We start from the raw sequence: 27,995 nt of genomic DNA, 5'->3' as shown, positions 1-27,995 counted from the left end.
TTTAGAAATCAAGAATTTAATTGGTTATTATGCTTGAAATAATATTAAAAAATCCATCGACCTAAGTCTCGATCAGATCTAAGAAGAGGTCGGTTGAAGAAAACGGTGACATTTGGACATCTAGACCGTATTCTCCAACCTCCATCATCCTCCTCCGATGTGGCTGGGACATGCAAGTTTTTAAAGCCATTTGAACAAGGCAATTTTGTATCGTGCAACTAGAGTGCTCTGTTAGAACAGTGCGCCTTTCTTTGAGGCATTCTGGTTCCTACCAAACCTTTCAGATGCCTTGTTCATGCATCCGACTCTTGCTACGATTCTTGGAAGCATTCTGTCAAACAGTTCACATGCACTGTTTATTCTTCCACACTATGCGTGTATGTTTACCAGGGCAGTTGCAGCGCCAACATCTGGCAAAATTTCTACCTTGATTCTGTAATGGATCTCCAGAGCTCTCATTTTGGCGTAGACAGGGAGCATGCTGGCAAAGATTGTAGAGTCTGGCTTTACTTCTGCGAATTACATTTGATTGAAAGTTTCCAAATCCTTCTCAAAAAGACATTTTTTTTCATATCCCGCGATATCATTCAACGAGACAACATATCTTTGACACATTCTGCCAAACTGTAAATGCTTCAACATTTTACATCCATAGCCTGTTTGAACGCTCCCATTTTTGGCACAGGCCACCTGCAAATGAAAACCGCTAGGAATAGAAAGAAAACTTGCAGTCGAAATCTTACTGTCGGGAGAAAACAATTTGAAAAAGTTATACTTTGCACGGGATTAAGGCTACGGGAACGGTGATCGGTAACAGTAACTTGGACAAGTTTGAAAATTCCACACAAGCTACCTAATCTGTCAACGCGGAGAGTGTGCTCGTTTAGCCCAGCACAAAACACAAACCAGAAAGTTTCGGGAATAATAAAGTGAGGTAATTTGCTTACCTTTCCAGTTATATTCATCGACCTGCCTGAGAAGAACAGACCTCTTTAAGAGCCTGCTTTTGTGACCACTCTGTGTATGGTTGAGCCACTTGTGCTCTACCTCAATTAATCCAACTGTTTTGACTTCTTTGGTAAATTTTCGTTTCAGTTTCTGACGCCAGGCTTTTTATCATGAATGCCAAATATGGTAAACCTAAATTCATGTCAAATATGTTAAATTAATCCATTCCTAACTTGATCTATTAAAAAAAAGGGTTCACGATGAAGATGAGATTCATAAAATCAAAATGTAGAAGTCCCCCTCAGGTTCTTAAGCACATAATAGTGCCAACATCACACTGCATACGAAGGTTAACAGATTTTAAATACTTTCAAGGAATTTTAGGGTTTTCCATTCAGGAATAATGTTTCAATCTCCTCAAGGCACTGCATGCATAGATTATATATTTCAGCGGGACAGAGCAAGCCCAAAAGCACCAATAATCAAACCTACCAACAATGGAGTGTTAGAATGAAATGATTATAAATGTTTACAGAATTACCTATTCGTCAATGCTAGTTCACCCTCTTCAAAATAATCATGTACTCTAAAGCCCTGGATCATGCAAAGTACAAAGATCATCCATAATACATGAGCTAGGCATGACAGGTATAGAGGGGATTCCTATTACTTCTATAGATATAATTAGTTCAAAATTTTGGTTAGGGTAAAAACAACCCGTCCTTCATGGACAATAACACCATTGTATAGAGGGTTATGTCAAAGATAAATTAATATGTCGAATAGGAAATTCTAGGCTTCTTGTTATCACTAATAGTTGTTCTGGATCACAACCAAGTAAATCGGTGGAAGCGTGCATTCTAGGGCTTTTTCGCAGCAGTAACTGTTGGCCTGGACTGAAATGAAATCGAGTAAGTTGTCACCTATAAACTCAATATTACTGAATATTGTTCCTGATGTATTACCACTACCAGAAATGTGATTGAAAAGTTAACTGGTGTGAACTAATGTACAAACTTCAAAACATAAAAATGGACGTGGCTATCTTCCTACAAAAATGTACAGTTGATCAATTGTTGATCAATTTTCAAAAGATTGAAAACATCATGGATTTTTTTGAAAATTTCATTGTTTGATCTTCATGATCTGCATAGTTTGTAGTCAAAAACAATAAAAAATTTGGAAAAAAATCACTGCGTTTTCGTGAATGTGGAATTTTTTTTTTTTACTTTATTTTGTCTTTGGTACTTTTTTTTGTTGGAGATTAGCCTGTACCAAAACAAAACAAGGCCTGTAGTGTAAGATTGAGGATTAAAAATGGAGAAGAGATGTTTGAATACTATTCAGCATAGAAAAAGCATGAGTAGTCTCCAGACGATCAAAACCGAAGTACTGGCCACCCATTTTCAAACTAAAAGAAGTCCTCTTTGTTTCAACAAACAATGCGTCTTGGGATTTGAACAACTCAATCGACAGTTATAACAGAGATTATTAATGTTTTGCAGATATCCGTTTCAAGAATAAAATCAAAGAACCCCTGCAAATCTTAGGAAAAAGCAGAAACGCTTACCGCTGGTTTGCTCCCTAGAAGAAACAATATTTTTCCTTGAGGAAACGAGATTGTGGACTTCATCTGCAGTTTTTGCAACTTTTCTGCTTTAATGATCCTCACCCTCATTCACAGGATGCTTCCGTTCTGATTTTCTAGAGCTTGGCAATACCAAGATATTAACTCTATGAGGCAATCAGAAGACATTCGCGTTTTCAATTTTTTATGTGTGGCATGTTTCTCGTTGAGCTCCAAATCCGCTTTCTCTTCTTAATTTCTTCAAACCCCATCATGATTTTCATTGCGTTGATGTTCCTTATTCTTTTTTCCTTTTTGGCTTATCCGGTTGCCCACTGATCTCAATGCCACATTGATTCAGTGCTGCTGAAGTTGAGATACCATCATCAGTACAAAAACCTTTTACCCTTCATATTTTCAAGCTTCTTCTAAATAGTAGGTGTAGCATAGTCTATTGAATTCTTACCTTTTCTAATTTTAGTACTTTGCAGGATCCAGAACAAATCTCTTCAAGTGAATGCCTATGTGATTGCTCTGCGTATACTCTAGCCACTCGTGCTCTGCCCTTGTCAATCCAAAAATCCTCTGTTGTAAACACAACCCTTCATTCCCTATGCCTTTGGGAACCTGCAATTACTATGCAATTACCTATGAAAGCCAATGCAATGCCATTAATTTCAGTCACGTGATGTTTTTGTTGAGCACGCTCTTCGCATCACTGGTTCAATTGTATAACACCTCTTGACAACTAAATTGGTACTAAACACATGTTAAACAAAGGAGATCAAACAATAAACGCTTGAGCCCTTTACGTGTAATAAGCAGGTTAGGAAAATTTAATCTTTACACAGTTCAATTTAATACTGAACTTAATTTTAAAATATTTAGTATTTATAGAAAAGGATTTAAGAATATCTCAATTTTTCTTATTACAATTCTTGAATATTACTTGTGGAAGTATCTCAAAATCTGAAGATATCTGTAGCTGATAGATTGGCAATGGTATGAGGTAGGTTCTTCAAGTTCCAACACGCTCTCAAGTCCAAGTACTGCAGCTGTGATAGATTGCCAATGGTATCAGGAAGGTTGTCTAACCTTTCACACCCTCCCAAATCCAAGTGTTGCAGTTGTGACAGCTCACCAAAAGTATCAGGTATATTGTTTAACTTTTCACACTGGGTCAAGTATAGGTGTTGCAGCTGTGACAGGTTGCCAATGGTATTAGGAAGACAACTTAACCTTTCACATCGTGTCAAGTCCAAGTGTTGCAGCTGTGACAGGTTGCCAATGGTATCAGGAAGACTATTTAAATTTCCACACTATCTCAAGTCAAGGTGCTGCAATTCGGACAGTTTTCCGATGGTATCAGGGAGATTATTTAACCTCCCACATTCTGCCAAGTCCAGATGCTGCAGCTGTGACAAGTTGCCAATGGTGTTAGGAAGTTCATTTAACCTTTCACACCCTTCCAAGTCCAATCGATGCAGCTGTGACAAGTTACCAATTGTATCAGAGAGATTATTTAACCTTCCACATCCTCTCAAATCCAAGTGTTGCAGCTGTGATAGGTTGCCAATGGTGTCGGGGAGTTTATTTAATCTTCCACACTCACTCAAGTCCAGGTGTTGAAGCTGTGACAGGTTGCCAATGCTATTAGGGAGGTTATTTAAACTTCCAGACCCTCCCAAATACAAGAATTGCAGTTGTGACAGGTTGCCAATGGTATTAGGGAGGTTATTTAACCTTTTACACTCTTCCAAGTGCAAGAGCTGCAGCTGTGATAGGTTACCAATGGTATCAGGGAGGTTATTCAACCTTCCACATTCTCTCAAATGTAAACGCTGCAGCTGTGACAGGTTTCCAATGGAATCAGGGAGGTTATATAACATTTCACACCCTCCCAAGAACAGGAGCCTTAAATGGGAGAGGTTGCCGATGGTATCAGGGAGGTTATTGAACATTCCATTCTCTCTCAAGTTTAAGTGCCGCAGCTGTGACAAGTTGCCTATATCAAGGAGGTTATTTAACCTTTCATGCCTTATCAACTTCAAATGTTGCAGCTGTGACAGGTTGCCAATGGTCTCAGGGAGCTTATTTAAACTTTCACACCATTCCATGTCCAACAGTTGCAGTTGCGATAGATTGCCAACGGTATCAGGAAGGTTATTTAACCTTTTACACCCTCTCAAGTCCAATTGCTGCAATTGTGCCATGTTGCCAATTGTATCGGGGAGGTTAATTAAACTTTCACACCATCTCAAATCCAAATGCTGCAGCTGTGACAGATTACCAATGGTGTCAGGAAGGTTATTTAACTTTCCACACCCTCTTAAGTTCAAGTACTGCAGCTTTGATAGGTTGCCTACGCTATCAGGGAGCTTATTTAACCACATGCACCTTCCCAAATCCAAGTACTGCATCTGCTGTAAATTAAGAAGTGAAAATAAACAGGACCTAGAGTGGATATTGCTCCCATTTATTTGCATCATCTTCAGTTGCCTCATGTTGCCCACAAATCTAAAATGACCTTTCTTCCTTGGTGCTTTATACGTCTTTCTTATTGCTGCAAGCATCTTATTTATTGTTTTACTTTTCCCTATTGAAAAGGTACAATTTTCCAACCTTAGCCATATCAAGCTTGGAGGAAGCATGGCTCCCGTGTCTTCTGTCATGCCTTCAATGTGCAGATTCTGTAAATGAAGATAACGAAGACCTGGTCTGGACAACCTTTCAAGCCTCTGTGGATTACCTCCTTTTAGCTGAAGGCGAGATAAACTGCTGTTGTTCGATAGGGTGCTTAAATGGGCAGCTTTCCATAACCGGGTACCCTCTCTTTCTTTTTCTGCAATGGTTTGACCCAAATCTCGAAAATGGTCATGCATATCAAATGCACCTTCATCGTCAATCTTTATAAGTAACTTCATTGAAAGATTAGATACAGCTATGTCTACCATATTGTACAGGGATTTCCAGAAAAGAATGGGTAATCTTTTGTGTTCTCCGATGAAGAAGCAAGCAATGTCAACAAAAATTTCCTTCTCATCGTCACTAAGAGAACTATAACTGATATAGAGTTTTTTGTGAATTTCTGGGTTGGTGGTAATACTTTGAAGAGTTTCCATCCAGCAACCTGTGTCATCTTGGTTAGCATACAAGAAGGATCCGATCACCTCCAATGAAAGAGAATGCCCCTTACAAACCTCTACTATTTGTTTAGATAGAAATTCATAGCTGGGAGTTGGAAATGCTCTGAGAAAAGCATGCCAACTAAATAACTTGAGGCTTTCATTTATCTCCAGCCCACTCATTTCGTGGATGCATTCTGATGGCATAGGAGCAGCAATGAGAATGCGTTTGTCCCGTGAAGTTATAATAACTCTGCTGCCAGGGGCAAGCCAATCCCCTACCAAAGCATTCAATTGCACAAAAGCATCTACATCATCCAAAATCAGCAGCACCCGAATTCCTCCCAAACGATCTCTGAACAAAGACATACCCTGATCAACATTGTTCACCTTTTCATCATTTTTAATTAAATCCTTCAGGATTTGACTTTGTAATCTTCTGAGTCCTTTGACTTCTGCAGCAGTGGTGCGGACATCAGATACAAAGGAAGCAGCTTCAAAATCAGTATAAATTTGATTGTACACTGCCTTGGCAACTGTGGTCTTCCCAATACCACCAATACCCCATATTCCAATTTTAACCACTTCATCCATTGAACTGAGATTTAATTTGTGAATGAGAAGATTTTTTATGCTGTCCAATCCCACGGGATGCTTGGCAACCGGTAAGGGCACTCTGTCCAATGTCTTAATCAGATCATTTACCACTGTCTTTACTAGCCGAGCTTCGAAGCTGCAATGGCCATAGTACAGGTCAATAAAGAATGATTTTTTCAATTTATCTCCAATGGTTTCAATATTTATAAGATAAGATTTGTCTAGTTTATTATTATTATAAATTGGATTTGTGTTTTTGAGCTAGTGTGTTTTTGGATGTAATTTTGTATACATTTTCTTATCATCAACATTTTGGATGTTGAATCATATTCCATAATCCATCATCATAATGAAATAATTCAAAGAAATTGGTTAATTTTTTTAATATGATTTAATATTTATTGAAAATCTGACAATATGAGTTATGACGATGATTTTTCAAAACAAGAATAGTGTTAAAGTTTGCAAATGTAATGTATTGTTTTCAGTTTCAGATTTGCAATATGTTTGTAATAACAATATATGTTAAATGTATAGATGCATGAAAGACAAACTTAAAAAATGAACAAGAAGATTGCAAATCATATAACAATGTCATATTGCAAATGATAAACTTTTAAATTGAACAGTGATAAAGTTTATTGTTTTTTATTATGGAAAAACAAGTTTTGAAGGGACTCAAAACCCTTCAGAAAAGGAGAGGAAAACCCTACAACCAACCCAATGCTACTATAAAGCAAGAACTTAAGTCAAGCAAACCTAAACCAGACCGAAAGTAAGTGCAAAGGGTCACACTACCCTGAGCCAAAAAGGACCAAATGGGTTTTACAAACATGACCCCACAACCTGCCAACCAAAATGGAAAGATAAGATTTTCCTTTACCTCCCTTCTTCTAGGAACAAAGAGTCATGTCAACTTGAGGAGACTTTTTAGAATGTTTTCCAATTACCGGGATCCAGCCTTTCTCCATTAAAGCGACCTTATCTTGCCATCCCCTAGAAACTAAAACAAAGGTACCATGGATAGTAGGACCAAATTGAACCCCCTCACCAACAACCATAAATCCAGGAGAAGAAACTTTGGCCAGACTTGTACCATTTGCCAGAGAAACCATATTAGACTCAACATCAGCGTTGAGGATAGAACCAACACCAATAGATTGTTGGACAACCCCATCGCTCACAAGTCTAGTAATCCTGCATTGATTAGAACCAACAAGCTCCACAACTGTCACATCCAACTGACCCAGGCCAGAAGGGCAAGTAACATCTTGCGTAGAACTAGGAGGAACCTCTCCCTCTTCCAAAACACGTTGTCCCTTTTTGAATCTGACTCATCAGTATGGATCTATTCCACTTGAGAAGAAATTTTAACCACCGTATAATGCTACGGTGAAGCACCCTTCCACTAGGATGAGGGCCTCTTAGGTTTTATTCTCTCCATATCTCACTTAGCCACAACATGCCTAATTTTAAAACATTTCCCCCATCTAAAAGGAAAACCTTTGTAATCTAATGTTTGAATCCAAGAAGAGCCCTTGGGAGTACAATGTTTAATCTCAGTTGGAATGCCTTTAGATGCATCTATGTCTGCAAGAATTCGAGCATAGGTAGAATGAAACATATTAGAAGACTCTGAGTCCACCATTAGAAAATCACCTAGAGCACCACCGATCTCTTCAAGAACAATGTCCAACTAGAGATGGAGAGGAAGGTTAGGAAGACATACCCAAATGGACATCTTGCAAAAGGATTCAAAAGTTGGGTTAGACACTTGATGCCAAGGTTTCACCATCAGGGAGAATCAATTTTCCCATGTAAAAAAATGATCATGAAGAATAGCTCGCCTATCTTGTAGGTTGTCAAATATAACAATAAAAAACTCCTTTGCTAGAGGGAAGACTTGAACGAAACCTGTGATATGGAGTTCCCAATGCTTAGATATCCAAGCATGTAGCCCCAAGAGGATGAGCTAGAAACCCTTGAAGCAATAAATAATAACATCCACAGAGAGAGCCTCATACCATTGCTCAATATCGGCTTTGTTATCTTCATCCAGGTTCAACCTAATGGAACAACAAGTAGGGAATGCCTTAGTCTTTGCCTTTGCAACAACCCCCTGACCCCCACCATCACACAAGGATTGGGCATAAGAGGACCCAACCTTAACACCTTCGTCACCAACAAAAGAAACACACACAAGCCCTTCAAAGGTAGACCCATCAATTGCAACTGTCAAATTTGCAACCATTGTCCTTACTGCAGGGACCTGTTGACAGAGGTTAGAATCAATAGGTAAAGTAGAAGTCGCCAAGGGGACATATGAGACCAATATTGTGCAAAGATGCACATGCATGCACATAGGAGAATTTGAAACGGTTGCAGAGCGAGGGCCCATCCTAGGAGAAAGTTTAGAGTTGAAGCAATTGATTCATGATAAAGCTCATTGTTAATTAATATTGTATCAAAGTTTCAAACTGTTTATGTATTGAATTAAGCCTGACAAACAACAACTTAATATGCAAAAATCAAAACAAAAATAAGAAATCTTAATCAAGGTCCTTAGATGTGATGCTTTCCTTTGAGTATCTAGTACTTGGATATGTGTAGTTGATACTTGAGTATATGGGTACACGTACCCATGCAACATGGGTTGAAGTCTAATTTATCTTTTAAAGGTTGTTAATTATAGATTTTTTTGAAATTTTTTATTTTTTATGAATAGTCCCTTTTCTGTTAAAAATAATATTATAGTTACATATCCACAAAAAAGCGTCGAGGGATACAAGATCACCCTGGGAAAGCTCACTTGGCACTGAGGTCGGAAAGCTATAAACTATTCATTAAAAAAACAGTAATAAAAGCCCTTAGGCTACCAGAGTTGTACTAATTGAGGGAGGAGGATTGTGGCGGTCATCATAACCCCATGTATCATTTGGCACAAAGAGAAGTGCAATGCCTTCAGACTCCTTGGGAAGACAACAATACTCCCTAACGACTATGTGAAAACCATGATGATCAGCTCCATAAGCCCTGAGAAAATCCCTAAGGAGTTTTTCTAGCTTCATGTAAGAGGCCTTGTAGGTAGCCTAACATGAAGAATAATAGACATGGGTAGCTGCCAACACTTAAAACAAATTTGGAATTTGCTAGGGTAGTACAATAGTCAAGCTTATTTTCAATCTTTGCAAGAACAACATTCCACTGCTCCATAGGCGAAGCTTGAAAGGCAAAAGGGATGCCCAAAAAGCAAAAGACCTCTCTGTGTTCAATCTATTTCCATCCATACTGGGAAAGCCTTGGAGGGAAGGAAGAAAAGACTGCCTAAATAGCCGAACCAGAGGCAAGACAAAAGTGTCAAGGCATTGAAGAGCATTGGAGACAATTTCCTCATCCTCAATGAGAGTGAGAAAGGAATCATTAGTGAAGTGTCCATTGACAAGTTGGACAAGTGACTTACGTAGGGAAATGCCTCTGACAAGGTCAAAGGAGATTGCATTGGCAAGAAAGTATCCAAAAGCTTCTGCAACAAGCACATAGAGAGCCCATAGCTAGAGGACAACCTTGGTGGATGGATCTAAAAAGACAAAAAGCTTCAGATTGTTTGCCATTAATGGCGATGCAAGAAAAAGCGTCCCCCAAAAGCATTTGGTCTGACTAGATAAAGGTGGAACCAAAATTGAGGGTTTGAAGCATCACACGAATGAAGGGCCATTCAATGCGGTCATAGGCTTTGGCAAAATCAATTTTGAGGAAGATGGCTTACTGTTTAGACTTTCGAGCCCATTCCATACATTCCCAAACTGCAATAATATTATCCAAAATATATCTAGATTTAATGAACCCAACCTGCTTAGGGCACACAATCAGAGGCAAGATATGACAGATTTTGAGAGCCAAAACTTTTAGCAATAATCTTGTAAGAGACATTAAGTGGAGTGATTGGTCTCTAGTTGCAAATATCCTCAGGATATCTGGCTTTAGGTATGAATTTAATATTTCCTTTATTGATTATATTGCCAAGAGATTTGGAATGAAAAGCTTCAAGGTAGACCATATGCAGGTTAGGGTTGATAGAGTCCTAAAGAGTTTTGTAAAACTCACTCAAAAAACCACCACACCCAGGAGCCTTGTCATCTGCCATGGAAAAGACAACCTCTTTGAGGTCATTGATGGTGAGCATTTGTTCACATAAAGCATGATGCTTAACCACAAGTCAGTTTGGAGTAATAGCAATGTGATCCTTCAAAGCTAGGTCCCTGACAGCTGAATTCCCTGCGTAATGTGAACACCTTCTCATAATGTCGGACAAAAGCACGAAGAATGCTACGAAGTTTAGAGAAAATGCGTTGACCTTCCTTGATCTTTTTTATCCTAACAAAGGTATGGCTAGCTCTAGGAACCTAGAAAAATTCTTTGGAAGTTTGGTCTCCCAACTCAAGCTAGTGAAGACGAGCCTTGATTTGAGCTCCATGTGCAACATAGTTGTCTACAACTTTCTTTTGATGGTGAAGATTAGCAAGCCGAAGTTGCAAGTCCGTATCAAATAGATCCATGTTCAAGGCCTCGAAAGAAGGTCATAGATCTTTGGTAGTAGCGTCATAAGATTGCTGATGGTACATGGCAAGCTATCTATTGTAATTGAGAATAAACCTTGCCATATGGGTGATGGCATCATTCCACCAATGAATCCAACCATAGTTGTTGTAGGGTTGAGGCTTTAAATTCTAGACACACAAAATATGAGTTGTAGTGGGTTCATGACCAAGAAGTGACGTGTTGAGAAAAATATTGCATTTTAGAAGGAGGCCTCTTAATTGTCTACCAAATAGTAGTAAACAAGATGGGATAGGGGTCTGACAGGGTCACATCAACTAAAGGAATGACAAGTGATTCCCTATCTTTAGAAAAAGAGAAAACTGATTGAGCAATTATAATGGCATGATCAAGCTGTTAAAAAATCCCGTGAGATTTAGCTTTGAAATTGGACCAAGTGTGCCAAACCCCACCAGATCGGTGGCAATTAGCATTGACAGGTAGTATCAAGCCTCTCTTTCCCCAGCTGTCTGTCTAAATGGCAAAATCCCATCTTTTTCAAAAGCCAACTTAACCATATTGAAGTCCCCACATATAATAGGTGGCTGGTGGCAATTGATTCACCATCCAATGCAACATATGTGATCTTTCAACAACATCATCGAGAGCATAAACATGAACTATGCCAAAAGAATGTTTGTTGAATGACAACAAAACCCAAACAATTCTCTACGTGGGGTTAGAAACATGTGAAATAATATAAGAAATTTAATGAAGGGAAAGAAGAGTAACAACACCACCTTGACCAACTTTATGTTGTGAAAAGAGCACAACTCCATCTAGCCAAATAACATGACAAGCAACTTTGATTATAAACTCTGTAATTTTAACTTCCCAGTGATAGAGAATATCTAGGGTACCAAGTTTGCGTCTAGTGTCTCAAAAAAAAATATTTTCTAGGGAGCTTTGTGAGACCTCAAACATTCCAATAGGGAAAATTCATGATAAAAATTCTTGCATATCATTCTCATCCCCGAGAGAAGAGAATCTATTGTGCAAGAAACATAAACTAGTTTTGAAACCAAGAGAAAAATCTTCTCTAGAGATGAATTGTTACTTGTCAAGGTGAAATTTTAACTTTCAAACTAGGCCAAGGAACACTTGCAAATGCTTCCATCCCTTATGAAACAAGGTTTGAAACAGGTGGTAACAGAAGAGGAACCACTTGAGTAATTGGAGGCAAAAGTAGAACCACCAAAGTGACTTTTGTTGACAATTGCACTGAAGCCATTGGGGTTTGCTTGGTGGTTGAGTTGGTTTTACCCTTATGCACCACTATAGTCCATTCGTCTTTCTTCACTGCCTCTATAGACTTGGAAGGAGCCTCTTTAGGAGGAGATTTGTTACGAGGCATGACCAACAAACAATCTTTGATCTTGTGTTTAATCGATTGACACCTATAACAAGTGTTAAGTAGGTTCAAGTAAAGCACCTTCTGAGTGAAAGTGTGAGCTCCAATATGAATATCAACCATTTCTTTAAGGTAACATGAAAGGTCAACCTCAACACAAACCCTCTTTTGAGGATGAGCATTGGAAAATCGATCATGTTCCATCTACACCACCATACCAAGGGTTAATGCAATAGTCTAAGTGAATGATCAATAGGGCAAGGAAAGACATGGAAACTCACCCTGCACATGGACCCTTAGTTTTTTGCCATCTGAGACAGTAAAGTATCGAGACCAATGCTGGGAAACTAACTAGGAGTCTTTGAAGCTTTGAATGCCATCAAGTCAAACTCTATGAGGAGTCTAGGCTTTGACAACCCATTCTTTTAGCATGCTTTCAGGTGGAGTTCTACCCACAAAATATCCTATCAAAGTATACTTCTCCAGCCAATCACTTGCACTATCAAACTCCTAAATATTAAGCACAATGTCAGGGGAGGGTTAAGTTATGTTTCCTTTTATAATTTTATGTTTCACACAATTATATATTTTAGTTCCTAATCTGAGTGGTAAAATAGTTTTTTTTGTTAAGTAATATAGAAAATGATTTTCTTTTGTTATACATCTTATTCATTAATTCGATTAAAGGTCAAGTAAGCTCAACATCCTATTATTCTTGGTATTTTCTTTGTTAATGTACAATTATGAAATATGATAGGACAAGTGTGAAACATAATTTTTTTGAAAAGGTTTAAGTGATTATCTTTGTATAAGATAAACCGGATAGGCTTCATCTATTAAAAAAAAAAGTGGCTAATAATTTTTTTAATATGTTTTCATCAAATAACATTATTACCTATGTTTTTTTTGCATTAGACCAAATAGGTTGTTAGCAAATAAAGTGCATAAAATTTATAGGTCAAAACTCTTGAATATGTTTAAGATCAAATATAAAGAAAAAAGATAAAAAAGAAAAAGAAAAGATATTTAAAATATAAATAAATAAATAAATTTAAAATTTAAAATAGTTAGATAAGATAAGATAATGATATTAATGTCCGACAAAAGACCAATGAAGGGTCCAAGGGATTGGAAGAGACAATAGGGCAGAAAAGCAACCCAATGGGAGCACCAAACGGTGTTTGAAAAAGAATGAGCAACAAAACAAAGAGAGGAAACAAGAATGAACAGACGAGATGATGTAGGAGCATCCTGGATGTAAGAGCAATCTTGCATCACCCAAAAATATTTTATTTTTAGTCTTTTTTATTTTAATAAGGACTAGTAGACAAGGTGGTTACTATTTATAGGAATTTGCTATTTTTAGTAAGTTTGTCATATGAGCTTGAAATTTTCTCATTTTCTACAGGAAGGTTCATTTTAGAGTTATAAGCCTACCATAAAAATCTTATTGCTCAAGCTTAAGTATTAGAGAAATTATTGAAGATTTTTGGTGGAAAAAATTGCAGAAAAATCTTTAGACTCACCGTTGGAGGCCTTAGAGTGCCTAGATGAGGTCCAAAAACTCGATGGAAGGGCGTTAACGCCCTTTTGGACTTGTAGATCAGGAGCTGGCATTTTTGAAAAGTGGTTATAATAGCCAATCGGAGCAACGATTCAAGAGTTATGACCTTACAAAGTTGGGCCACCTAAAATATCTAAAATAACTGTCAAAGATGTATTTGGCCGACTCTATATGTATTGTTCGGGTTTGTCGGCCCTGGGTATTAAGTTTCAATGTCTAGAACCTTCATGGGCAGCATCAAATTGCCTATTTAAAAAAGGCTCGAAAATTGTCTAGAACAACTGTGGGTGGTAGTTTGCAACTTAGTCTTGTAGATTACTGTAATGAAGGTGCCCATGTGGGTTAGCATATCATACTTGTGAATTCTGTAATTCTGCATTTGTAGCACAAATGAGAACTCCATGTTTTGTTCTCACATTTTTTGTTGTTTCTTTGTTTTTGTTATTTGTTTATGGTATCCCTTCATCAGGAGAGAAGGACTACATATCCTTTTGCGGTACAAAGAAATCCATCATTAAGGGATAAGACCTAGGGAGACCATGAGCCCGAGCCCGAATCCAAGTAGCACTGGGAGTAGAATGTTGCTACCTGATGAATCTGTGACATGATCGAACAAATCTAGTATGTCCCAATGCGGGTGTATCCAAAAATCGCTTCTTGCTTATGAAGGGTGACAAGGGGGGGGAAGAAGGAGGTGATGAGCTGATTTGAGGCCTGGCTTTGAGGAAACATGAGCTGTAAAGTGTGGTCATGAAGCTGTGAGGTCTCACGGATGTAGAGGGCTAAACACTGCTGGTCAAGGTAGCTAAAGAAGGCTGACAGAGATTTGCAGTCCTTGAATAGGCAGTGAAACCTACCTCTGATCTCATAGTAGATGGGACTTCTAAAGATGAAATGGATCTTGGTCTTTGTCTCAGATAAAGTACAAAGGCAAAAGATTCAATCGTGTCTGAGCAAGAGGTGATCAATCTGGCAACGCAACCTATGTGAACCCACTCTGGAGGACGCCAAGGAGATACAAAGGGCATGGCTTCAACGTCGGCTCAAGTAGAAAGGGTGCACAATAATCCGCTCATGGATCTCAAGAAAATGCTCCAAGTTGAAGGTCATCTGCGAGTGCAAACCCCTGTGTGGGCTAACCTAGGTCATGGTGGTGCACTCTGTAAATGTCGAGTCTGGCATGTCCATTCAACTAACCCTATGAGGGGAGTGGATGGGCGGGAGCATCTAGTGAGAAATGGTAAGAAGGGAGACGATCAATATCAACCCCTATTGATCTAAGGTGCTAGCCTGGGCATACTAGCCATAAGCTTTGGGTCTCAAATTGGACCTAGTGATATCAACAGAGGAGCAATAGGCGAGGTAGGAGTATCTGTGGCGGCTATCCGCAGAGTCAACAAAGCCCTTGAGGTGGTGGAGAAACCATATCAAGTCGAAGATAGCACTAAGTTTGAAGGGATGGGCCCCAAACTTAGCCAAGATAATACTGTGTAGGGTGTAGTGATGACATTTGATGATCCAACAGAGGAGAAGGGTCTAGACTCGCTCGACTGATGCCTAGTCAGAATCTAGAAGTGAAGGTCCCCAAACCACCGAGCTGTAAAGAATTGTCAGTCTGACCAGAGTCCAAAAGCAATAACTTGGACTCAATGTCTTGAAAGTGATGTCAAAAGCACTGTCTCTCCAATAGGGCAAGGCAACCCATCCCCTTGGCAACCCTAGGTAGGCAAGCTAATCTCATGTTGAACATGGGGCTAGAGAACTTAACCCCAAGGTAGGTGTATGATGAGACAATCTCAATCTCTTGATCCTGATAGGTAAAGTGAAGATGAGAGGTCTTCAAGCAATTGAAAACCATGACCTGAGTCTTGTCCAAGTTCACAATGAGCTGGCAATGTACACAAAAAGAGGCTAATCCATCAATAAGTCTTTGGAGCCCCTCAAGAGAGGAGCCAAGGAGAACCACATTATCAACAAAGAGGAGAATGGAGATAAGAACCTGGTGTAAGTAGCAACCGTCTTCATGGAGTGAGGTCTCCCTAAGGAAGGTCTCAAGCTCATCAATGTATATACAGAATAAAGTGGGGGAGAGAGGGTACCCCTGCTTCACCCCAATGGTATTGTGAATCGGATTGGAGAAACCCTTAGGAGTTTGAAATCTGCCCACCACTGTCTCATATAATCTCATGATCATTGTCGAAAGAATGTTTGAAATACCAATGTCTCCAAGCCTTTGCAAAATGGCTCTGTAGGGAACATAGTCGAAAGCCTTATGGAAGTCTATGAAACAACAATAGATTTTTGTAGCACGATGTCGAGCCTCTGCAATGACAACCCACAATGTCAAGCTGTGATCCATAGTATGATAATCGGTATGAAACCCAACCCTTCCTCTAACAGGGTGCCACCCCCTGTCAAGGTATCCAGATAGGATAGTATTCAAGACTGTGACACAAAGCTTAGCATAGGTATGCCCAATTATGATGTTCCTATAGTTGTCGGGGTCCAAAACCATCCCAGACTTATAGATGGGATAAATCACATGTCTTGACTAGGAGTCAGGAAACCCAGTGTAAACCACTCTGTTGAAGAGTGTCGAAAGATAAGAACAAAGGATTAGAGTATCGAACTTGAAGAGCTCTTCATGAAAACCTTCCTCATCAGCACCCTTGTTGCATCTCACGAGTCTAATGGCCTCACCAATGGTGGAGGAGGTGAAAAGATGGCTGTGTGGGGTCATGGGAGGGTGAGTGGGCAGTTGGCTAGGGATATCATAGAGGGTAGAGGTATGGGAAACCAATGAGTGCCAGTCAAGGGCAGAAGGTGGTGGAGGGTGGTGGGGGAACAAGGTATGCTAGAAGGTTTTTGGGTGATGAACGAGAGTGTTGCAAAGAGATTTGCTCTATGAGGCCACAAAAATTGGAGCGAAGAACGCAATGGTAAGAAGAACACAAGTAGGTGTAAGAGGGGGAGTGAGCCACAAAGGAAGCACATAGGGAGAGGTGGAAAGATTTGCAGTCCTTGTCGAACCACTGATTCATGGGGCAAGATTTCCGGCTAGTGGGGCTACGGTGGGAGGAAGTGCGATGGGGGATGGAGAGGAGGGTGGACTTCCACAAAGCAAAGGCAATGAGGTTGAAAAGAGGAGCATGGTATAATGTCCCATTTTTGTCAAATAATAATAAAAAACTATTAATTATAATAATATAAAATAAAATAATAATATAAACACATATCGATTATTCACTTATAATAATATAATATTATTATAATATGACATGAAATAAAAGTGAAGTAATACAGTAAAATTTTAAGTCTTGAAAGATGATTCTAAACAACATATACCTTGCGCAATGGACAAAACAACTCGTAGGTCCTATTAAATTGTAGGAGAAAGCATATGAACAGAGACAACAAGCCATACATAATCTCTAACTTGGCTTACAAATAAGACTATCAAATATATTGACTATGAATTATAATGTATGGAGATGATGGAATGGTTTAGGTAGAACAACTGAGAAATGAACTATACTACATGGTTAGCATAAGCTATAAAGTAACATCACAAGAGAATAGCATGATGGAATTAGAATAGGTATACTAGCAACCATAAGGCCTCGATATATTGTTTTGTCAAAGGCTCCATTATAATGGAGAATCATCGGAGATAATGAATCCAAGGAATAATAATATAAGAAGAATGCAGGCCATGAGACACCAAACTTTGTAAACATAAAATACCATCAAATGGATATCATTATAATAATCTAAGGACAGAGTGGTTGGCCAAAGGGATGTAATTTTATTTTAGTTTATAAAAAACTTAACAAATAATGTAAAAAAAAACTATAATATGTAATATATTAAATTAAAAATAACATTTTAACATGAGATAAAATATATTGAAAATTAGTTTGTACAATTAAATTGTTAAAATAAATATACTATGTATTACTAGAAATTAAATAATTGGTCAAATAAAATATATGTTTAAAATAAAATAAAATATTTAAAAATATTTTATTATTTTATAAAGAAATTTGATTAAAATTTATTAGCAATCTATTTTTTGAAAGTAGTTATCAATAAGACGAGATTCTATTATTATTTTTTTTCATAAATAAAATAATTAGTAATTTTATTTCATAATAAATAAATAATAAATAAATAATATAGAGAAATATCTTTGACACAAAGCTAATGAATTAATGAAATTTCCAACATCTTGACATTCAAAGTTTGCCAATTCCTAAGCAAATATCTTGACATCCATTTATTCTTTAGCATGGATAAGTATGTGGGATTCAACCTTTTCAAGTTGTATTTTCAAACTATCCAAGAGTAGATGTCACTCTTCAACATCTAATGAGTAATGCTAGAAGTGGTCATGTTTGCAATCCCAATTTACATGAAAAAAGTGATAGTATCAATTTGAGGGACATTTTTATGTAAGGATTCATGCAAAGAAAATAAATTTCTAGTATGGATTGAGGCACAATTTATGCCCAAAGTTGGTCAGGAGTGTGAGATTGAGAAAAGGCCAATCCTCAACATTTCTTTCAAGGACAAGTTATTATAGAATTTTTGCTTGTAGCCACAAGCTAAGAGGGCCAAAATCCAACAAATATGTGGATTGCTCCTAATCTAAGAACAATTCTTGTTACTACAATTGACCCAAGGGATTGACAATTTGGAATTTTGTAATGTCCTGTAGAGTTTTGATTGCAAATCCCTCCTATTTGGGAATCAAGAATGGTTTCATAAGGACTCCTAGAATACAACACACACACAAAGGAGGTAAGAAAGCTTTTCATGACTTGCTAGAAAATTTATTTGAGAAACTATCTTAGCCTATTTGAGAAGGACACATGGAAGGAATGGAATTGCATGTGACTTTAGGACTTGAATATCCTTGACATTTAGGGTCCGTTTGGTTCTTGGAAGATGACAGGAATTGGCTTTTTCAAAATCTAGATTTGAAATTTTTTGTATTTGTTTCAAAATTGGCAAAATGGAATTAGCATACTGGACTTCCAATTTTGCCTCAAAACCAGGTTTTCCAACTTCGTACTAGTAAGTAGGAATTGAAAATCAAAACCTGGTTATGTTTTTTAAGGAGTGTAAATTAATAGATTGGACTACTTTTTGAAATTTTCCTTCAACTCCAAGCTTACACATAAAAATGTGTCTTCAAATGCATCTTCTGAGTGAAATAAATGGTTTAAGTAAAATCTTAAAAATTGGAATGAAGATTTGTAAAACCTTGATTTGGCTAAACTAGGGTTTGTAGAAATCTCGACTTTTTAAATTCCATGAACCAAACGAACTCGGAGCTTGAATAAAGAAAAGTATTTATTACTAATGTGGAGGATTGCATTAAGTGATGTGGGTTAAAATCTAGAAAGTATAGCGTGATAGAAGGAACAATAGAGGAAGAATAGTGTGTGAAATATGTCTTATTCACTTATGTTGGAATAGATTATATCTATCCAAAAGTGGAACCCTTCCTTATATTTTTTATTCAATAACAAAAAAAAAAAAAAAAAAAAACACTCATTAAGTGGAGGCAAATAGTGATAAAGATCAATCATATTATAATCTTTTGCCACGTGATAAAAGAATATTACAATATTTTTTTCATCTATAGTATAAACTTTAATAAGAACTATTCATCAAAGTAATAGAAAATTTTCATTAATAAACAAGGGGCGCATGGGCCAAAGTTCTTGCCTTCATGTTTTAATGGTTGACTAAGGTAGCTTTTGCAATGAACTCTATCTTGTCAATGCCTCTGTGTTTTACTGATGGAAACTTATGACTTAAGATTAATTTTTTGTGTTTAGTGAGAAACTAATGGAAAATGTTGAAGTGTCTTTTAAAATGGAAACATTCATAACATTTTTTTGTATATATACATAAGCTAGTGTTGATATTAAGGATGCCCATGACCCATGAGATATAATGTTATACGAAGAGAGAGCTAAAAGGGAGAATGATATGTTATTATTAGGATAAGTAAAGGTAGAATAATAGAGAGCTAAAACATAGTGTAAACTTTTTAAAAACAACATTTTACAATTGTCAAAAATAAACATCAATGTAAAACTAATAAGATATATATATATATATATATAAACATCAATGTAGAATTAATAATAAACATATTTAAAATAAGAAATATAAAACATTTAACTCAAAATTTGATTAAAATATCTAAATCATACAACTTAAAAAATATTTAACTCTATAAATTCATATGACTTCTTCTCCATAAACTATCTTAAATAATAAATGTATTTAAAATAAGAAATATAAAACATTTAACTCTATATTTGATTAAAATATCTATATTTGAATAACATTTTACAAATTACAAAAATAAACATCAATGCAAAACTAATAATAAATATATTTAAAATAAAAATATGAAACATTTAACTCTATATTTGAACTTGGTAAAGAAAATAGATAGGGATATAAATGGTAGGAACTAATTACGCCGAGAGGCGTTCTATACAACCACAACACGGCAGTTACAATGTCAATAAAAAAGAAAATGCCAGCTGTGGGCTGCGGAGTAAGGCAGCAAGACCGCCTGTCAGCGGCAGTTACTACCGCCCCTGACATGCATGTCAGAGGTGGCAGTAACTGCCGCTGACAGGCAGTCTTGTAGCCACATAAAACAACGCCACATGGGGTGGCGGGGGTGATGCCCTGTCACCCCATTTTATTTTATTTTTAATATATTTTTTTTCAACGAAACAGATAACGTGGCGAGTTAATGTATTTTTTTTGAAAAAAACAGATAACGACATGTAGACACACTTTTTTTTTAAATTTCGTTGTGTAATATTGTCTTATTGGCATTTTTTAGTAATTAATTTGAATTTTGTAGAGGAGTGGAGGAGTGGAGATGTGGAATTTGAAGAGTTCCTTTAGTGGAAATTGAATAGTTTTTTCGTGGGAGATGAAGAGTTTTTTCTCTGATTATAAAACACTCATATCCTCTCATTTTTGCTCTTCATTCGTAGAAGAACATATTTGCAGAAGACAGGGTTTGAGTAAAGCTTTCATTGCTCTTGAGAGGTAGAGCAAACTTTTTTGGGAAGAAGAAAGGGAGATACATCATTTAGAAAAGCATTTTACATTTGAAGATCAACAAGGAGATCCAAAAAGCAAAGTAAGCTTTTTGTTAAATTTATTTTCCCTATTAAGTTTTATTTTGCATTTTGATTATTATCTCCATTTAGAATAGTAGTTACACTATTTACATTTAGTTGTAATTTATTTGTTATATGACATTTCTTAATTTTTACATTGTTCTATACAAAATTACATTTGCATGTTTCATGCATTATTGTTTTTCATATTTTTCAATGTATTTTTTAGATTAATCTTGTATTTATTTTCCATAATATTTCATATGGATGGCAATGCCGCCATATCAATAAATTTTATTTTTAAAAAAAGTGATTATAAATTTAATGATTACTATTTTCATTTGCAAAAGTAGTTTGATTTATAATAGTTTTTTATTAAGATTAGTATATTAATATTCTGAATTAGATTACTATTTTTCTTAAAATAGTTTTGTACTTTACATTTAGATTATAATTAATCATAACATATTAATATTTGAAAAGTGGATGGCAATGCCGCCATTTTTCAAATATTTTATTAAAATGCTAGTTTATTTATTTTTAAATATAAAAACTTAATTTTATAATTTTAATTTTGTTACTTGAAAATTAGAGTAGCCATATATTTTATTTTAATTTATGCTTATTTTTTTCATGCAATTTTTAAATAATAAATATTAACTTTTAGGCATCAATCTTTAAAGAATGGAAGGCAATGCTGCCATTTTTTAAATATTATAATAGTAAACAATTTATTATAATGTTAACTATATCTCAACATATTTCTAATGTTTTCATTAAGAGTAGTATATTGATTTAGAGTATCATTCTAAATTAGATTACTATTTCAATTATAACAGTTTTGTAATTTACATTTAGATTAAAATTAATCTTTACATATTAACATTTGAAAAGTGGATGGCAATGCCGCCATTTTCCAAATATTTTATTAAAATACCAATTTATTTATTTTTAAATAAGAAAAACAAGACTTATACTTTTAATTTTGTTGCATAACCATATATTTATTTTAATTTATGTTTCTTTTTTATATGCAATTTTAAAAGAACAAATATTAAATTTTAGGCATTAATCTTTATACTGACACATTAGAATGTAAATCACTGATATTATTTTTATACTAGCTATGCCATATCAATATATTTTATTTTTAAAAAAAGTGATTATAAATTTAATGATTACTATTTTCATTTGCAAAAGTAGTTTGATTTATAATAGTTTTTTATTAAGATTAGTATACTAATATTCTGAATTAGATTACTATTTTGCTTAAAATAGTTTTGTACTTTACATTTAGATTATAATTAATCATAACATATTAATATTTGAAAAGTGGATGGCAATGCTGCCATTTTTCAAATATTTTATTAAAATGCCAGTTTATTTATTTTTAATTATAAAAACTTAATTTTATAATTTTAATTTTGTTACTTGAAAATTAGAGTAGCCATATATTTTATTTTAATTTATGCTTTTTTTTTTCTGCAATTTTTAAATAATAAATATTAACTTTTAGGCATCAATCTTTAAAGAATGGAAGGCAATGCCGCCATTTTTTAAATATTATAATAGTAAGCAATTTATTATAATGTTAACTATATCTCAACATATTTCTAATGTTTTCATTAAGAGTAGTATATTGATTTAGAGTATCATTCTAAATTAGATTACTATTTCAATTATAACAGTTTTGTAATTTACATTTAGATTAAAATTAATCTTTACATATTAACATTTGAAAAGTGGATGGCAATGCCGCCATTTTCCAAATATTTTATTAAAATACCAATTTATTTATTTTTAAATAAGAAAAACGAGACTTATACTTTTAATTTTGTTGCATAACCATATATTTATTTTAATTTATGTTTCTTTTTTATATGCAATTTTAAAAGAACAAATATTAAATTTTCCATCATTTTTTCAGGCATGGAAGCCTCTAATACACAATCAAGCATTGTCGACACTAGCCCAACTTCTTCTGTACAGTCAAATGATTTTTTTGAGACAGAGTTTCAGAAGTGTGCACGCATAATTAAACAGTGTTGTACAACTATGGTAGAAGCACTTCAGAATGTAGCTTTATCTATTGATCATGTACAAGAGATAGAGATAATGGAGATGGAAGATGTTGCCAAATATGTACGCAACACATCTACAAAAGTAGATGCATTTCCATCCATGATGAAAGAGGTCTATGATGATCATATTACAAACAAAGGTCGTAATACAATTTTAATATCTGAAGAATATGTGATGTACTTACATCATTATGGAGAGCTATACACATGGTCCATATGATGATTTCACATTTTTCAAATCTTCACTTATTACTTTATCCAGATAATTGTACTAGGAGATATTATTTTCCTTCCATCTATGTATCGAAATAATAAATAAACGATTTAACTTTTTATCTCAAATTCTTCTCAACTATACTTCCAAATATTTGAAATGCTTTTTGTTGACCTTTGTTTTTGTATTATTAAAGATTTTACATGAGATATATCATTAATATGTTGATCATTAAATTATGTATAAAATTGATGTGTTATTTCTAACTATTAACCCACTCTAAAGCATAATATTCATTTTATACTCATTTTAAGTGTAATCATTACCTCAATAATGTTTAGTACTCCTTCATTGTACACTATTCATGCTAAGCATAATTAACATTAATTAATTGTATATTTATAAATGTAACTAATAAAGTTATAAAACTACATAAGGAACATTTTAATCCTTATATTGTTCTATTATGCTAATAGGCATGTGTAAGGAGAACGAGCTACCCTCCTAAATGTAATTCTAAACATAACAATAACCGTAACTTTGACCGTGGTCCTACTTCTCCCCTAACTCTAATCCTAACCATAATTCTAATGCTTTGTCTATCCCTAACTCAAACTATAACCCTAACTCAGATTCTAACCATAAACCTAATCCTAACCCTAACCCCTACCCTAACCTTTTATGTACCCTTATCTCTAACCCTAATTGTAATGCTAAACTTAACCTTGAGCCTATCTCTAACCCTAACCCTAACCCTAACCCCAATCCTAACCCTAACCTTAACCCTAACTCTAATCCTAACACTAACACTAACCCTACCCCTACCCCTAACTCTAACTCTAAATATAACTCTACCATAATTATAATATAACCCTAACCCTAACCCTAACTTTAATGCTGACTGAAACCCTAACCCTAACCCTAACCTTAATTCTAAACTTAACCTTGACTCAAACTCGTATCTTAACCTTAACCCTGATGTAACTCTATACATATCCCTAACTCAATATGTAAAACTAACACTAACCATAACCCTAAATCTAATCCTTTCTCTACCCCTTTCTCTAACTCCAACCATAATCATAACCATAACCGAAACCCTACCGTACCCCAAACTCTAACCGCGAATCTAACTCTACCATAATTGTACTTTAATATTAGCCCTAGCCCTAACCCTAAATCTATCCTTAAAGTTGACTCAAAACTCTAACGTTAACCCTAACTCTAACATTAACCCTAATCATAATATTTAATCTTTTTGAAACTCTAACCCTAACCCTAACCCTGACTGTAACCCTCCCCCTACCTCTAATTGTAGCCCTAAATCTAACTCTACCATAATTGGACTTTAACTCTAACCCTAGCAATTATTTTAACCCTAATCATAATATTAAATGTCTTTGTAACTCCAACCCTAACCCTAACCCTAACTATAAGCCTACCTCTACCTCTAATTGTGGTCCTAAATCTAACTCTACCATAATTGGACTTTAACTCTACCGCTAAAAAATATTTTAACCCTAAAGCTAACTCTAACCCTAACCCTTTCTATACACCTATCTCCAACCCTGACCCTAACTCTAATTCCAACCCTAACACTAACACTGACCCTAATCCTTAACCCAATCATACCCCTAACTCTAATTCTAACTATAAATCTAACTCTACCATAATTAGACTCTAATCCTAACCGTATCCCTTTGTTTAATCTTCACTAAAACCCTAACTCTAACCTTAACTCTGACTCAAAACTCTAACTCTAACCTTAACCCTAACTCAAAACTCTAACTTTAACCTTAACGCTTACTTTAATCTTGACAAAAATCCTAACCCTAACTCTAACCTTAACCCTAATTCAAAACTCTAATTCTAAACCTAACCCTAACTCTAACCCTAACAATAGTCATAATCCTAAAATAACCCTAACCACAACTCTAACTCTATTTGTAACTCTAATCCTGACCCTAACTCTGGCTCTAATTGTAACCCTAACCCTAATTCTAATTAAAATCCTAACCCTAACCCTAATTTAAATATTAATGCTAACCCTAACCTTTACTTTAGTCTTCATTAAAACCTTAACCCTAACTCTAACCTTAACCCTGATTCAAAACTCTAATTCTAAACCTAACCCTAACTCTAACCCTAAAAATAGTCATAATCCTAAAATAGCCCTTGCCCTAGCCCTAACCATAACTCTAACTCTAATTGTAACTCTAATCCTGACCCTAACTCTAGCTCTAATTGTAAACCTAACCCTAATTTAAATCTTAATGCTAACCCTAACCCTATTTCTAACCCTAACCATAACCATAACTCTACTCTTAAATAGAACAATTTACCTAATAATATCCTTAAAATAAGATTGAATCAAAGTGATGCAAATAAACAATATATATAAAATTTTTTAAAAAAATGTTGAAGAATGATTTTATACTAAGTTTATATGACTACAATTTTATAGTAAGTTTATACAACTAAATTTAAAAAGAAAAAAAAAATCAATACTAACCAGATCAAAAAAAGAAAAATTAAAAAATAATTTATCTGTTGCGCCGCGACTGCTACTAGCTTATATATATATATATATATATTACCCTGAGAGTAATCGTTTCGAGGCGCCTATTTTTTTTCATAAATCCCAATTATAAAATAACCTTGGGATTAAATAAAAATAGGCACCTCGAGAACGATTACTCTCAGCATTATATATATATATATATATATATATATATATATATATATATATATATATATATATATATATATAAACGATTACTCTCAGCATTATATATATATATATATATATATATAAAAGCTAGTAACATTTTACAATTGGCAAAAATAAACATCAATGTAAAACTAATAAATATATTTAAAATAAGAAATAAGAAATATTTTAATTTTATATTTGAAATTGTGATAATTAATATTGATTAGACATTCATTGATTAAAATATTTAAATTATACAACTTTAAAAATATTTAACTCTATAAATTCATATGGATTCTTCTTCATAAATTATCTTAAGTAATAAATGTATTTAAAATAAGAAATATAGAACATTTAACTCTATATTTGATTAAAATATTTATATTTGAATAACATTTTACAAATTACAAAAACTAAACATCAATGTAAAACTAATAATAAATATATTTAAAATATAAAATATAAAACATTTAACTCTATATTTGAACTTGGTAAGGAAAATGGATAGGGATAATTAATATTGATTAGACATCTATTAGGTGGAAAATAAAAATGATTGATTTTTTAAAAAGTTAATCCACTTGTCACAAAAATGTGGGAAAAATAAACTTGCAATTAATGCATTCATTAATAGAGTTATTATTAATAGAGTTATTACAAAATATTTATATTTTTGTTGAAGAAAATTGAATTTTTTTATTGCTTTTTTCAATCATGAGTGACTACAATTTTTAAATTTTTTTTTTTTAAATTTCAAAAAATCATATAAATTAATATAGCTTTTGCAAACATTAGCCAATCTTCAAATTTTTATTAGATAAACGTAACTAATATGGACAGCATTATTGACAAACTAAACAAAAGATAAGCCGTTTTTTTAAATTAATTTTGTAAGAGATAAAAAGGCAGGCTGTGGTGACTTACCCGTGAGTCATATCCATTGACCAGCCTGAGCGAGAACTGATCTCACAAAGGGCTTTCTCCCACCCGTCTACTTCTTCTCTTGTGTAACGATCTGGATGCCCATAATGTTTGATAAACGATTGCTTATAGGGACTGAATTCATGTAGAGGATATCTAACGTGAGTTGGATCCACGTGATAAAAGAGAGGAATAATCAAACCAGGGAAGCTCAGCATTGCAGCAGCCTCCTTGAGACACCAAGCTGAATTTGCATAGCCTTCTGAGAATACAGGAATTCGTATGGCGCTGCTCTTGATTGCTCTTTCCAAGCTCAACCCAATAATTTGCCCCCTTTCCAATTTCTCACTATCTAAGAAAACATTCAGTCCTGCTGTGCAGAGGGCTTCAAAGAGATGATCCACCAGATTCTTTCTGACATCTGGTCCTCTGAAGCTCAGAAATACATGGTACCTCTTATCGCTCTGGAAGGCAACTTTAGCCGAGGGAGGCTCGTATCTAACAAAGGCAGATGAGGCAAATTCTTCGAGCAGTGGATTACAAGTAAAAGTAGCAGCCATTATGTTGGGTTGAACCGGCCACTTAGAGTGAAAGAAAGATGAGAGCAGTTCAAAGGTGAGAAGTGCAAAGCATATAATGGCAAGAGGGGTCTGAAAGAAGAGGCCAAAATTCAAGAAACAGATATGGAAGAAACGGAGAAACCTTCACTTGACCGACTCTGCGCTGATGTGGACGGAGTTTTTGGTTTCTACCAATGGACATTTCTCATTTTTATTAATTAGTAATTACAGTCAATGGTACATTCTAGATGCTGTCTAGACTATGGTTTTTGAAAGGGTCCCACTCCTCCGAAATAACGGAAGTAAGGAATCTTTGGTTCAATTATTTTATTTTCACATTGGTAGGGGAAAAGATCTAGTTCTAGGTTGACTTCACATACTAAATTTTAAAATCATAAGTCAGATTTTGTCATTTTATATGGTGTAATTTCATAAGTGAGTGAAAAGCTTAAAGCTAAGGTTTTGACTTCTAGGTATTCACAATCCTCTCTATCAGAGTTTTGGAGTGCAAAGTGGTCAAAAAGTGTTATTTTAAAGTGCTCCCGTGATACTCACTATGTTTATGCACCAATAGTCAATCACTCAAAAGACACCA

General features: G+C 34.9%; 1 protein-coding gene across 1 annotated transcript; it reads right to left on the bottom strand.

Annotated features, from left to right (window-relative positions):
- LOC149551950 (disease resistance protein L6-like) lies at positions 1 to 27,666 on the bottom strand. Its single transcript, XM_089787447.1, has 2 exons — positions 26,844 to 27,666; positions 1 to 6,373 (listed from the first exon to the last, which is right to left on the bottom strand). Exons 1-2 carry the CDS (start codon positions 27,398 to 27,400, stop codon positions 3,835 to 3,837), a joined length of 3,096 nt encoding a protein of 1,031 aa, XP_089643573.1. The 5' UTR covers positions 27,401 to 27,666; the 3' UTR covers positions 1 to 3,834.
- Positions 27,667 to 27,995: the final 329 nt, after the last annotated feature.

This window comes from Cupressus sempervirens, chromosome 6 (assembly GCF_028749045.1).
Source record: "Cupressus sempervirens isolate cs-2001-9-10 chromosome 6, ASM2874904v1, whole genome shotgun sequence".
NCBI classification, from domain to species: Eukaryota; Viridiplantae; Streptophyta; class Pinopsida; order Cupressales; family Cupressaceae; genus Cupressus; species Cupressus sempervirens.
This window is presented reverse-complemented; position numbering and strand designations above follow the sequence as displayed.